The sequence below is a fragment of the Spermophilus citellus genome (assembly GCF_964194105.1).
Source record: "Spermophilus citellus genome assembly, chromosome: 2".
Lineage (NCBI taxonomy): Eukaryota > Metazoa > Chordata > Mammalia > Rodentia > Sciuridae > Spermophilus > Spermophilus citellus.
In genome coordinates, this window is record NC_138183.1 from 27,749,313 (window position 1) to 27,763,099 (window position 13,787).

General features: G+C 36.3%; 1 protein-coding gene and 1 long non-coding RNA gene across 4 annotated transcripts in view; one reads left to right on the forward strand and one right to left on the reverse strand.

Annotated features, from left to right (window-relative positions):
• Window positions 1-13,787, forward strand: part of LOC308640793 — a 69,834-nt gene that overhangs the window by 40,575 nt on the left and 15,472 nt on the right. The gene's annotated exons all lie outside the window — the stretch shown is intronic.
• SLC44A1 (solute carrier family 44 member 1) overlaps window positions 1-13,787 on the reverse strand; it is a 184,822-nt gene that overhangs the window by 38,665 nt on the left and 132,370 nt on the right. Inside the window, exon 16 of one of the 3 annotated variants that reach the window (XM_081278634.1) lies at window positions 5,437-13,198. The exons of the other annotated variants lie outside the window; for them this stretch is intronic. Coding sequence (XP_081134760.1) covers window positions 13,175-13,198 — 24 coding nt within the window. The 3' untranslated portion in view covers window positions 5,437-13,174. Of the gene's footprint in view, window positions 1-5,436; window positions 13,199-13,787 lie in introns of those variants that run through there. 3 annotated transcript variants of the gene reach the window in all.

Below are 13,787 nucleotides of genomic sequence, written 5' to 3' on the forward strand. Positions count from 1 at the left end.
TCTCTTTTGACTTCTCCATTTGTGTATCCCACACCCACTCCTCAGTACAGACTCACTGATGTGAGTCTTCACATATGCTATTGCTTTGCTTGGAACACTCTCTACCTTCCTTTCCTCAAAGACTTACTTACTTATTATATCCCTATTTCCTTACTGCTTGCAACTTTGGGGTGGGGGGTCTCCTTGTCACTCCTGAGTTAACTCAGTTACAGCAGCTGGCACAATATCTTATTACAATCACCCGCTTATCCCTTTGCCTTCCTAAACAGACTATACATTTTTGGAAGGCAGAGACTGGGTCTTTCATTCCTGTACCCTCAGTTACACAGGGCTCATTAAATGTCTTTAGAATAAACAAAGAAATCCTTTCTCTTTTACTTACACTTAAGTCCTGAGTCAGATTTGGATAAAATATATGATAAAAAATTCAGTTAAAGCATCAGAAAATTACATGTTGGAATATTACCAGCTCAGCACCTCCAAACCCCCATTCAAAAGCCATATGCAGACTATTTTTGCTTTCACAATAGATTGAAGAATGCATATATCTTTTTCTACCAGTGAATAAAATTCTACAAATCTTGCTGTTTTCCTTTCTTTTCAGGTTGCTAAGAAGCTCAAAGAATTTAATGCCTCAATGTACTGCGACCATATGAGTTCTGGAGTCTTGTATACTTGTTTCTTCCTATGTCTTTGCTTTCAGATATTAAAATTTTTTTTAGTTATAAATGGACACAACACCTTTATTTAATTTATTTTTTTATGTGGTGTTGGGGATCGAATCCAGGGCCTCACGCATGCTAGGCAAGTGCTTTACCACTGAGCCACAACCCTGGCCCCATATTTTTATTTTAATAGATTTTTTTTGTATATCTGTCTTTTGGAAAAAAGTTTACATGTTTAAATATATCTACATCTGTATATATACACACATATTGAAACATTGAATGTTATTTCTTATTAGCATAGAAGCAAACAGACGGTTAAGGTAACAACGCAGAAGAGAAGAGCTGGAGTCACTGAGACCAAGTTTGTCTGCAGCTACATAAGCCACTGTTAGGTTAGGAATTTTCAACTGAAAACCAGAAATTAGGTAGATTTCATTCATCAGGGAATGGATTTTTTTTTTTTTTTTTTTTTTTTGCTGGTGCAGAGAAATGTTTTGAGGACTTCCACTCTTGTCTCACTGGCTCCTTTGTATTATTACAGAAATTTTGCAAAAGATGGTATTGAAAAGAAAATGTAAACCTTTCCAATATTCAGTGAATTAGAGAATCAGATCCTGGATGCAGCTGACCATCTGGCACAAGCCCCCTTCTTTCAACAAAGAGATGGTGTGCTCTGTTTGAGTGTGGGCCTCCATGATTTATTTCTCAATTTCCCTCTAAATCTGGTTACCAGGTCTGCTGGGTTTCCCACTGGACCTCTCCTCTTCTCCATCTTCTTTCAGACCTCTTCCTTTCCCAACTCTCCCTCTTCTGTTTCTACCTCCATTCCAGCCTCCATACCACTAGATGACTCTGCTTAGGACCAGTCAGAGGCTTCCCACAGCTCACAGTTCAGGTCTGTACACACACCTGCAAGACTCCTGTATCCTCTCTCGTGTTACTTCTAGCTGCACATCCACATATTCTTTGCTCTGCCTGCATTTCCTCCTGCTGCTGATTTCCATGCTGTTCTGTTCTCTTTGTGCAGAGGCACCCCACTGTCTTTTCATCATTGGGCTAATGCTTGCTCTTCTTTGTAGACTCAGCCTCAGATCGCTTCTTCTGATGACCCGAACACCTTCCCTTGTGTTCCCAAAGCACCTTCAACTTCTCATCATAACTCTTGCTGCTGTCTGTCTCCCTCATTAGGCTGTGAGTTACTTAAGATCAGGGAGTATTTACTGCTGAGCTCAGTTCTGCCTGACCAGAGAAGCCTCAGGAAATGCTTATTGAATGAAGTGACTACTGAGGTGGACATGCTTAGGAAAAGCATCTGAAAGGGGCTTGCTCACCACATCTTCCACAAAATGTGATATGTGGGTCTCATCAACTCCCACAGTCTATTATTTCTATTATTTTTTGTAATCCTTCTAAACTTATCAAATCATCCCCATTATTTCCCTTGTCTAATTAAAAAGAAATCTTTAATCCATTTTGGTTTGACTTAGATTTGTTTTCAAGCTGAAAGCCAATTGTCCTAAATACCATTTATTAAAAATTCTTCCCTTCTTTATTCATTTGAATATTCAATAATAGGGTTGGGTGGAGACTTATTATTTTATTCTGCCACTGCTCTATTATCATGCTAGTTTAGTTATTGTCATCTTACCTGGCTATTTGTTTTTAAATATCACTTATTTTTTCATATTCAAATACAATAAATTTTTAAACATAGATAAGAAAAAAACGAATTCAAGTCACCATAATCTCATAATATAATCATAATTATCATTTTGATGTAAACAAAGTGATTTCCTTAGCTAACTTTATTGTGCCAGATTAACTGACATTCTTCCACCTTCTGTAGAATGTACTGGTTGATGTCTATAGCATGCTGAATGTTCCTGGAGAGGAGCCTATATTTGAAGCCTTGTGTACTCTGTTCTCAGCATCAGTGGGTCGTGCTTGGCAAGAGTTAGCTGTGTTTATTCCAGCATGTTATGCCAGGTGTGGTGGTTACTCTAATGGTTTGTTTAAATATTATGTATACTGATAAAAACAATGAATAGGAAAAGAGTAGTTTCTGTGAAAACTAATGCTTTGAAAAATTGAATGCTTTTGAAAGATTCAATAAAGGTAAAATGCTAAAAATACTATTCTTGGATTAGAAACATAAACACTGGGAAGAAATATAAAAATCCTGGAGTCTACAATCAATGGGCTTCATAAGTACCTCTAAATTCTTGATCCGTTTCTTAAAAATTGATTTCACCTTATTACATTTCGGGGTGGTTACATTATTGATATTATTAATGCAACTTCAGAGGAGTCAAAAGTCATAAAAATGGGAACTGATATAACTATGTCAAAGATTGGTCAATGAACATTATATCTTGTAGATTTAGAAAATTCAGGGAACTTATAAATACCTAGAGAGCTTTAAGATTTCTATTGAACTTTTTGAAAAGCCTATGAAATGGTCTAACAGTGAGGTCTACTTTTTCTGGAATCCTAAATTTAATCTTAGGTGAATGTCTTAAAATAATTCTTTCCCTTAACCAAAATTTCCAATTAACCCATTCAACACAGGGTCTTTAGAATTGATAAATACAGCATCTACCATTTATTTTACATGAGCATATGCTATAAATATTGCTTTATCCCCCCTTTTACTGACTATATTGTGAATGTGATTGATTCCAAGTCATTGACTATTCCTATGTTACTGCTAATGTCTGCCCAGTCCCTCCAATTGAAATTCTATTTATGCTTTCTCTTATTTACCATTTTAAGCTATGCATCTTTCTTGATTTCCTCTTTTCCGGGACTGACAAAGAGCTGGGAATTAGAGGTTAGAGGATGCAATGTGAACTTGACTGAAAGCGTCCTTCTGACATTAAAGGCAATTCCTCCTTAAGGTGGCCTCCCTAGTCTGAAGGACCTGGCCAGGGAGCTTGAAAACACCTAGAGAGCATTAGATTTCTACTGAATTTTTTGAAATGGTCTGATAGCTAGGTCTACTTTTTTTGGAATCCTAAATTTAACTTTCGGTGAAACTCCTAAGTTATTTTTTTCCAGAATTTGGAAAACAAATGAGGCATAATACCAAATTAAAATCACAAAGCATTTCTTTTTTTTTAATATTTATTTTTTAGTTTTCGGCAGACACAACATCTTTGTTTATATGTGGTGCTGAGGATCGAACCTGGGCCGCACGCATGCCAGGCGAGCGCGCTACCGCTTGAGCCACATCCCCAGCCCCACAAAGCATTTCTTAAGTTTCACTACCATTTGCCAAAACTAAAACAAACAAGAAACCCCTGTGAAATGGTACAATCCCATGAGTTAGTTTCACAGAACCTGATCTAAGATAGAAGCCAAAGAGCCTCATAGGACACTGGCTTCTTTCTGAACTGTTCAACATCTATAAAAGCTTTGAGCTGTACAGCTATTTGAAGTAGCTCGAATTTTAATCACTACTTATATATTGAGCTGGGGTGCACAAGTACAGTCAAGCACCTCATGAAATTTCAGTCAATAAAGAACCATATAGGGGCTGGGGCTGTAGCTCAGTGGTAGAGCACTTGCCTGGCACACGTGTGGCACTGGGTTCCATCCTCAGCATCACATAAAAATAAAAGGAACTGTGTCCACTTACAACTGAATCAATCAATCAATCAATCAATCAATCTATCTATCTATCTATCTATAATGGACCATATACACAAAAGTGGTCCAATGAGACTGTATCAGCTAGTGATGCAGAAGCCATTGTAGTTTTGTAAATACACTCTGTGACACTTGCACAATAATGTCATTGTCTAATGATGCATTTCTCCAAATGTGTTCCTTCCTGTCGGCAGGTGCCTGCATTGTATCTCCTGAACTCTCTGGATTTGTCTTTATTTTGGGAAGCCTGAGGTTAACTACAGAGTGTACTTTTCATAGCCATACAGAGAAAGACTTCTGGATAGCTTTTAGGAAAATGTGAGAATTTTCAGACTCTTGAAGATTATATAAGAGAAATTATGCAAACAGAATCAAAACTGTCCCCAAAAGGAAAAACGCTCCAGATTGGTTAGTACTATTCAGTATTTCAAACACCTCCCATGTCTGAGGACTCCTCACAAGTGTTCTCTAACAGCTCCTTTGGCAGGATGGCATCAACACCAGGGCTATCATTATAACATTAGCTAATGAAGGGCATTCTGTAGATTAGCCTCTCAGGGAAAATCCAAACTACGAAACAAATTAGAAGAGGTTTATTGGTATTTCAACAGGTCTTCTACTTAGGAAGAACATCCCTTCCTTAGTCTGTAATATCACTTAAAAACTACTTTTAAACAATCATTGTTTTTAGACTATAAAGGGAAACAGCTATGCCTGAATGACAGCACCCCACAGTGTATATACCCACTCAGTATAAATCAAGGCTTCAGTTCATGTTTAGGGCACTGCACCAGGCACAATGTTTTCCATGGGGGACATCTTTTACTCTGCCTGATAACTGAATTCAGTTGCAACCTTAGCATTCTCATGGCCACTCAAGACCTCAGCTATGAACCCTGGCTGTGTAGTGAATGAACTCTGCACTTCACAAATTGGTTTTAGTACATCTATATTCCATAGCCCATGGATCCTGGAAGATGCTATAAAAGAATAGCTGGGAAATTCTTGGATATCCTTGCAGCACACAGACCTAATTTGAAACCATGATCACTTCCTATCAGTCACCACTATGGGCATGGGGAGGTGTTACAACACAGTAGACAGTGACATTCTTTCCTATAAAATTTTATTTATTACATAAAAAATTCTATACATTTGTTAGACTAAAATACAGTTTTCATTATAATTCTGGCAACTGAGTCAGTACACAGAGAAAACTTAGCATTAAATCAGCACTTTTTTTTCTAGTTCATATTTCTGCACAAGAAAAACATTTCAAAGCTCCATTTCATATAAGCTCATCGTACTCTGAAGCCAGATGGAACGCCATCCAATTCAGAGCTCTTCGAAGTTAATTTCCCAGCAAGATTTGATAACTCCAGAAAGTTAATTGCTTAATATACATATTTTTAAGTCCTCTGAGAGCATAATGCTCCATCTGTAGAGTTGTACTGTGTCAACGACGACAGTCACAAACACCAGGGCTATGACTGTGTGGGGGGCATGTTCAAGCACCTACATGGTTGTTTCCCCACATGCATACAGTGTAGTGACACTGTAACAAGGAAAAAAAAACCCCACATAATCCTAAGGTAAATGATCCCACACTGTGGACTTTATGGAAGGCTTAGCTGCAGTCCTCCAGTTTGTAATGGACAAAGACAGGACACGACATGAAGATTTATGACATTCTGAAATAGGATGCAGATGGGGGGCAAATGAACAAAAGGGCATCAGGAATATGTGGCACCACAATGTACTTCTCATGCTGGATTACACATCAGGAGAGCTCGATGTGCCATTTTCTGTTTATATTACCCCATATAACGGGCCAGGTTTGACACTGGATGTGCCTGAGAGAGCAGTAGCAGGTCCCCATTATATTGACTGGTCTTTAAAATTTGGTTGCCTTATCCTAAGAGTTCTGTCCTAAACTTAAGTTTGGAAAGGCTATGCCAAACCAGCATGTGGAAGCTGGGCCTTTGGTCTTTAGAAGAAAGGCTTTTGTCTTTGGTTGTTTTTCCAGAGCCTCTGCCATCCTGTTAGATACTCTGGACACTTTTCTACTTGCTTTCACCTTTGTTAGTAGGAAGGTTTTTTCCTCCTGTAATGAGATCAGCTAATAATCTACTTGAATTTACTTCATTAGGTACAAGATCTATTAGAAGAGTATTAAGTAGTCATGAATATTCTGACAGTAAAAATTGAAACTCCTTTTCGTTATGGAACTCCCAGGACTCTCGTAAGGGAAGAAAGAAATTAGGAAACATCAACACAACAGAATCTAGTACTACTAGGACAACCCAGTAGAAAAAAAGGGAACATTCCCTACATGATTTACCTCCAAAAATCAAAACTAGTAAAATCAAGAGGGGTCAAAAAGAAGTTCTGGGCATAGTACATACAGGTACCAAGGTAGGGGAAATTTACATAATAGTCCCCGTCTCAAACCACTAGTCTCCAAAGCTATTCTATTATTGTCACATTCTAACACAATTTATGAAAAAGTCCTGACCTGATTATCAGCATAATAAATAAAGAAGTCCCTTACATTTTTTTTTAGTGGCATGCCTTCTATCTGCCCATTTATTCCAAGTCTTTTCAATGTTGATCTTAACTCACATGGAGTGATTTAATACACAGTTCTTGAGCAATTGAATCAAACTACATCTCCAGCTAGCAGGATGGGGATAAGGCTCATACACAATGGTCAGAATACTCTCTTTAAAAGTCATACCTGTCTAGGACAAAAGGACCTATCAAATTTAGGCTGGACATTGGCCCTTTTCTGTCTCATACAGAAACTTGTACCAGTGGTATCTCTCCATTTGCTGCTGTTGAAGGTTCATTACATCTTTTTTAGAGGTGTAGGGGACAGGAAGCTGAATTTTCTCCTTTTTCTTTAACCAGCCAGTTAGGAAATTTCCTCTGCTTTCTTCAGCCTAAGAATGTAAGGAGTGGTCTGATGTCTAATATGTAAACCATGATCCACTGGAATCAGATCTCAACAGAACTTCAAACTCCCTTAAGGCTTCCTGCCTTCTTCATTCAAGGGCCCTTCCTGAAGAGCTGCCTTGTAGCTGCACCACACTCACCTAGTGGTAAGTTGTGGATGTGGAGAGTTCCACAAGCTTCCCTGGAGAAGGATGATGAGTGGACATGGGGAGTGGAGGCCCAGCCCCACTGGCACAGTGGTTCAAGGCTGCTCTAAAGAGGAGAAGACACTCAAAAAACAGTAAACACCTCCTTGATTTAAGTTGGGGTGGGAGAAGTTGGGGAAACACATTTTAAATTTCTACTCCCAGCATCTACTCCAATTTTCCATTCATAATTTTTGGCAAGTATGTACTCCATACACGTGAGTTTGCTAATTTTTCATCATCTTCAACTATTCTGGGTGATACTTAAAGATATATTTTAAGACAGTGATATACTGATGACACTATAACGAATAATGTCATATATGAGCTACAATAAAAATAAGCAAGTGTTTAAGTAGATGGATAATTACAAAGATTTTCTATTAATTACTTCTTGGATTTTTTTTTTCTATTGTTGTTCATTGAAAATTTGGTATCTTGCAAAAAGACCCCCAGAACACACAGACCCTCACACGTCTAAGGCAAGACATCTTACTATTTGTGAAAATTCAGTGTTGACCATCTTGTTATTCATTCAGATCAGGGTAGTTTCTCTATCCAAATCTGGTATTAAATTATACAAAATCTTAAGTTATAAAAAGATTCCAGACCAGAGATGAAAAGTATCATCTTAAAAGGATCTTTACTGGACACCTAGCTGCTTCATGAGCATTTAAAATATTTAAAACCAATGTGCTATGTGCATTTAAGAGAAAGACAGTCCACAGCTTTCATAAGTTGGAAGGGACAAATGGCCCCTCAAATGTACCTGCTTTTGAATATTAAATATTGAATTCAGGTCTTAGCAAATATAAGTGAAAAAATTCTGAACATTTATAAATTAATATTTATGTGTTTGACTGGATCTTGATTAGAACATGACTAAAAGCTTCATTATTCTGAGTTCTCTGGTCTGGAGAAAATAATTTAGGTTGTAAAGCATCAAAACTGAAGAATAGCCTAATAGTTGGGTTCCTAACAATTTCATATCTTTTAAGCAAATTTTCTAGTGAATTCCCTTAGAAAATACCAAACTTAAATTCTGTCCATGTAATTTACAAAAGTGGCAATTGTTCACATAAAATTGAAACTGAATCATCATTTGTCTATTTTTATACATATAAAAATCAAGAGGGGGAGGAAGAAAGGGCTCTACAGTATTTTTATAGAAAAGAATGGCTTTATACAGAAATTCACAATGTTAAAAACTTCACATTGAAGTTTTTTTTATAAGAAAGATATTTTCAAAGATTTAAATCTTGGGTTAAAATTGTCTTCTTGAATTAAAATGTGGAATATAATAATTTGGCTAAAATTTGTGAAATCTGAATGGGAAAAGTGTGCTATTTTAAATTTATTAGTAATTAAAATATGATTAGTTTCTGTTTTGTTTTTAAAGATTTCTAGCTTTAAACTTCCTCTTGATACACTCAAGGTTTCTGCTTTTTCAAAGTTTAGGCATGCCACTCAACAAAGATGAGTTAATTCCCAAAACAGTCACTGTTTATGAACAATGCCTACTTTTCCAAAGGGCTAACATGCATTTCTTAGTACACAGAGCTATATGAATATACATTTAAAGCAAAAGGATTCTGTGCTATGAATATAGCATACACAAATCTCTGCTTTATGCGTTTACTTATGAACCCACAATTCTCCAATATATATTCACAGACCACATCTTAACTCTCAGTAAGCATTTCTATCTGTCAGATAAAATATATAAAAAGAATACAAATATTAACCATGTCAGGTGCACTGATAAGCTTCCAGACTCTGAAGATTTTTTTTTCTTTTCAAAGTAGCCATAAGAAAGCGATAGCAAACTTACTTATTGAGAAGCGAACATTTTTTGAAGGAAACTTCTTAGAGGCTGTATTAAGGTTATTGGAAACTCCAATTCAAATGAAAAGGTTTCTGAACAAAAGCAACATAAAATAAATTGTTCAAGTCACTGTAACTGACAGCTCTGGTTTTGGAACTAATCCCACAATACTACTTTGTATGTTAGGAAACCTCTTGAAGTAGCCTTTAGTAAGTAGTGAGTGAGTCTGCATGGTGGAAATGTTTGAAGGCTCAGGGGTACTATATGGCCTTGCAAATATTTGGTGCACGCAATTCCTGTGGTTGTTTTAGTAAGAGGGAAAGAGGTATTATTCTGTGTTAAAGGAGCTCAGGAACAGGATAAAGGGGTTAGCTCCTCATCACTTACTACTGGGTTAAATTCTGAAATTGCCTTGGAAAGGCAAGAGAGCCCTTGGCAAATACCAAGGTCAATGGTGTTGGAAGAACTTATAATCAGGGGCTTAAAGCCCTTCACTGGAGGGATGGGGGGAGAAGAAAAGAGTAAGAGATCATTTCTGTAAAGAAGAAACATATTTCCAGCATAATTTTTAAATAGACTCAATAAGTCCCTCTTCCTTAACCATTATGGAAAAAGTTTAGGACCAACACACAGTTAAGCTACTTAAGTTCCAGTGACATAGGACTTAATTATCCTGTATGACAAGATAAAAACTTTAATCTTAAACATTAACAATTGCACTAAGTGGTTTAGATCAACAATCTACTTTGAACTCTGCTCATTCATGCAAAGATTATACAATCTCAGTGTCCTTGCTAAATTACTATTTTTTTTATTATTGCACTGGTAAAGCCTCCAATTGAAGATGAGTCTCTTTCTTACACTGAAATTGAACCTTTTACCTTCCCTATTATATTACAGCATAGTTTATTTTTGAGGAAGGAATCTAGAAGGTCTAAACTATATGCCAGAGTATTAACTATCTGATGGCAGAAACCATAGTGACACTCTGGACAGTACTACCATTTACAATAGGGGACCCTAACTAGAACTCTAGAGATAGGACTCCTATAGACAGTTTTGTAGAATCATCACAGAAAAGGACATGAACCACAGCATAGAATCAATGGTTTATAAAATTTTTCAGGTATCCACATTTCACAGATAATTTTTTGATCTTCATCTATTCTTCTCACTTGGGCAGAAGATGGAGGCAGTGAGCAAATAGCAATAAGGCAGCCCACAGCTAGCTGAAGAATGATTTGCAATGAATGAAGGAGGCAGCAGAAATATCTGAACATAACTGCAAAACATTTGAATATTGCTGAAAAGCCTCTAGGAGGCTTTATCAAATTAATCAAGGAGTGAAGCACATGTGAGAGTGAGAGATATATCAAATATCTCTCTATGTGTGCCTGTGTAATATATATGCACATTTGCATATATTTATATGGCACACAAATTTACTTAGGGAAAACAGCCTAGAAATTAATTTGGAACTCAAAGGACATGGTTACACATAGATCATAATTTCTAAACACAATGTTAGTAATAACAAAATTTATTTGTAAAACAGGACCTGTTATATAAAATGGCACACAATCAAGTTATACAAAAATACAAAATTTCTTTCTGATTACAGTTCTAGTTGCAAATGATAATTAGAAAGCATTCCTGGTGGCTTCCAAATAGCTGAGATTGCGAGCACATGAAACAGGGGGCAGCAAAAGTCCATGATGCAGGGATGTTCAAGTGAGTAGAACCTAGTTTCCAAGTTCAAGACTTCTGTCAGGTCACTTTGGAGGAAGACCTCTGAAAATAGCTAGCTCCCGAAATGTCTTCCGTTTTTGATACCCATCTTCCAGACTTTTGCCATCTCTAAATTTATTTCCCAATATTTCTGAATGTCCAAAACCTGTGTGGCTATGGAACAGACGGTATTCTGAATTTTCTTACATGATTTGCTCTCTCACCTATTTGGACAGTTGTTAGTTACATAATTATATTTATTCCATTTCAAATGATATAAAAGAGTACAGTGACACTGTTTGGCGACACTAGATGTTAAATGTTAACTTCTGGAGAATTACTTTTTCAAAATAGCTACGCTCATAATGTTGGTTTCCCAGATCTTGCTAAGACATGAACTCTTAATTGTGTGTATAAGCTGTTTTTTTAAAATCCAGATTCTTATTGCAAATATTCTGAAAAATCAGAAATATTACATGAGCTTTGAAAAGAAACCAAGGCATTTAGCAAATTTTAGCCTAGCTAGATAAAGAACACGGATACTTAAAAAAAAATACAATTTACCTTTTGCAGCAATTTAAAGGTCCAACCCTTTGAAAGGAAGCACATTAGCAAACAGCTGTTTATTAAGCCCTAGTGACATTAATTGTATGCATTTCCATAATACCAGTCTACTTCACTGTCTAATTCTGATAGGAGGCAATGCTTTCTTTCAAAAGATTCTCCTTCCATGGAATGATAAAATGCTGATGCTTTTTTTTTTTTTTGTTTTTTTGTTTTTTTTCGTACAGAGCCTGTATTTAGTGCAATAAGTTTAAAAAATTTGCTCTGAAATATTTACTTTACATTAACAAAAATAGCCTTTTTTTAAAAAAATTGTAACAAAAAGGAGTTATCGCATAAACAGACCATGAATTATTCTTAGCAAATTACACTTTTTTTTTCTTAAAGCATTCACCATTACAATAAGCAGAACAATGGAATATTAGCCATTCATATCTGGTAAGCTTCAGGAATTAAAAAAAACCCCAAAAAACCCCAAGCCCACTCCCAAACATAAAGAACATTCACACTTGAGGATCAAAATATTAACTAATTCTTTAGTTAAACATTGTAGAACTCTGGATACGCAATGGATTGCCAAGGAGAGGAGCACCTGCCAGTGTTTTTTCAGATTTTATAGCAAGCATTTGAATAAAATGGCCGTTTAACCCTAAGCCACTGTTTCCTCTGAAGCAGAAGCCCAAGCACTGGAATTTTCAATGCTTTATGTTCCGGGTTTCTATCCCTTTTTTATTCCTCCCAGCATTCGTTAATCTACAAATCAATACATAGAAAATTAAAGGCTAAACTTGCTGGGTGCCCCAGCTTCCTTTCAAATCAGGCACACAAATGTGTGGAGGATGTTACTAAAATGTGGAAGAAAAAAAAAAAGACAAAATGTAAGAAAAGAGTTTGCATAAGAAAGATTATCTACCCTTTTCTTTTTTCCTACTTTCTTTTATAGAAGCATTAGGGTAAACTACAAATACCTGAGGAGTTGGTTACTTTTTAATGTTGGCTGACAAATGTATGAGCTATTATGAAAATTCCCATAATGGGTCCACCTGTTATGTTTCTAAAAGTAAAATGACATGGCTTCTTTGATTGGGGAAAACTGATTACAGAAATTGCTTATTTATCTGAAAGCACATGAGTCCTAGGCACTAGGACTCATGCCTCAGTAAAATAAGATCTTTATTTTATACACACGTCAGGGAAATCACCCCTGAATAAACTTTAGACAAGAATTTGGTACAATAATTTTATCTAATTTAAGTGACTAAAGTTAAAATCTCCTCTAAGTTATTAAAAATGTTAATCAGATATGAATCTAACATTTCCATTAAGACAATTACAATTGAAAACATTAAATGACGGAAGTTGCCTTGTAAAAGCCACCCGTATGAAAGGAGTACATGTTTGACAAAAATAAGCATAAAAAAGGTATTAAATCCCTGTTCCTTTTCTCTGATTTTGGCTGATTATGTGTGTGTGTGTATATACATATACATATATATACACACATACATATACATATATACACACACCCACACACACAAATACATAGTTATGTGTATATATTGTTTTGGAATGTCAATGGGTTCCATAACCGTCGGCTAGGTTCAAGCAGAACTTGCTCCCGAAGCCTAGAAAACAAAGTCATACAGAGTATAATCTTAGACAATTACCATTAAAAGGAGATCATGAATGATGTTACAGATACACATGGTTACAGACAGTAAAAGAGCAAAATGGATCAAGACTCCTTCTCCCTGCCCCTGTATTCTTGGGGCTGAAATTCCTATGAATATTGAAGGTCACATTTCCTTTAGGATCATCTCGGAGATATGCACAGCATCCTTTTCTGGCCTATGTCCCTATAGAGCCCAGGTCTCCTCCTCCTTTTTCCCCTGTAAGTTCTAACCTATACAATAGCAGACGGCGAGATTTTCCTAAACGTCTTCATCACGTTTGGTAAATTTTTCTAAAATCATTTCTAAGGAACTGTAGGAAGACCTGATAGATCTTTAAACTTTCTGAACTTGTGAGGCTCTTTTAAGAAAAATTCCAAGAATACTGGCAGTTCTCCTAGTTAGTTCAATGATCCCCTGTCAAAAGGAAAAATATAAACCTCACTTTCCTGAACATTATCTTATAGGCTAAAAATAAACCCTAAGTTAAAATACCCCATATTCAAGAAGAAGGCAGACAGCAGAAGTGTTTCTAGACATATTA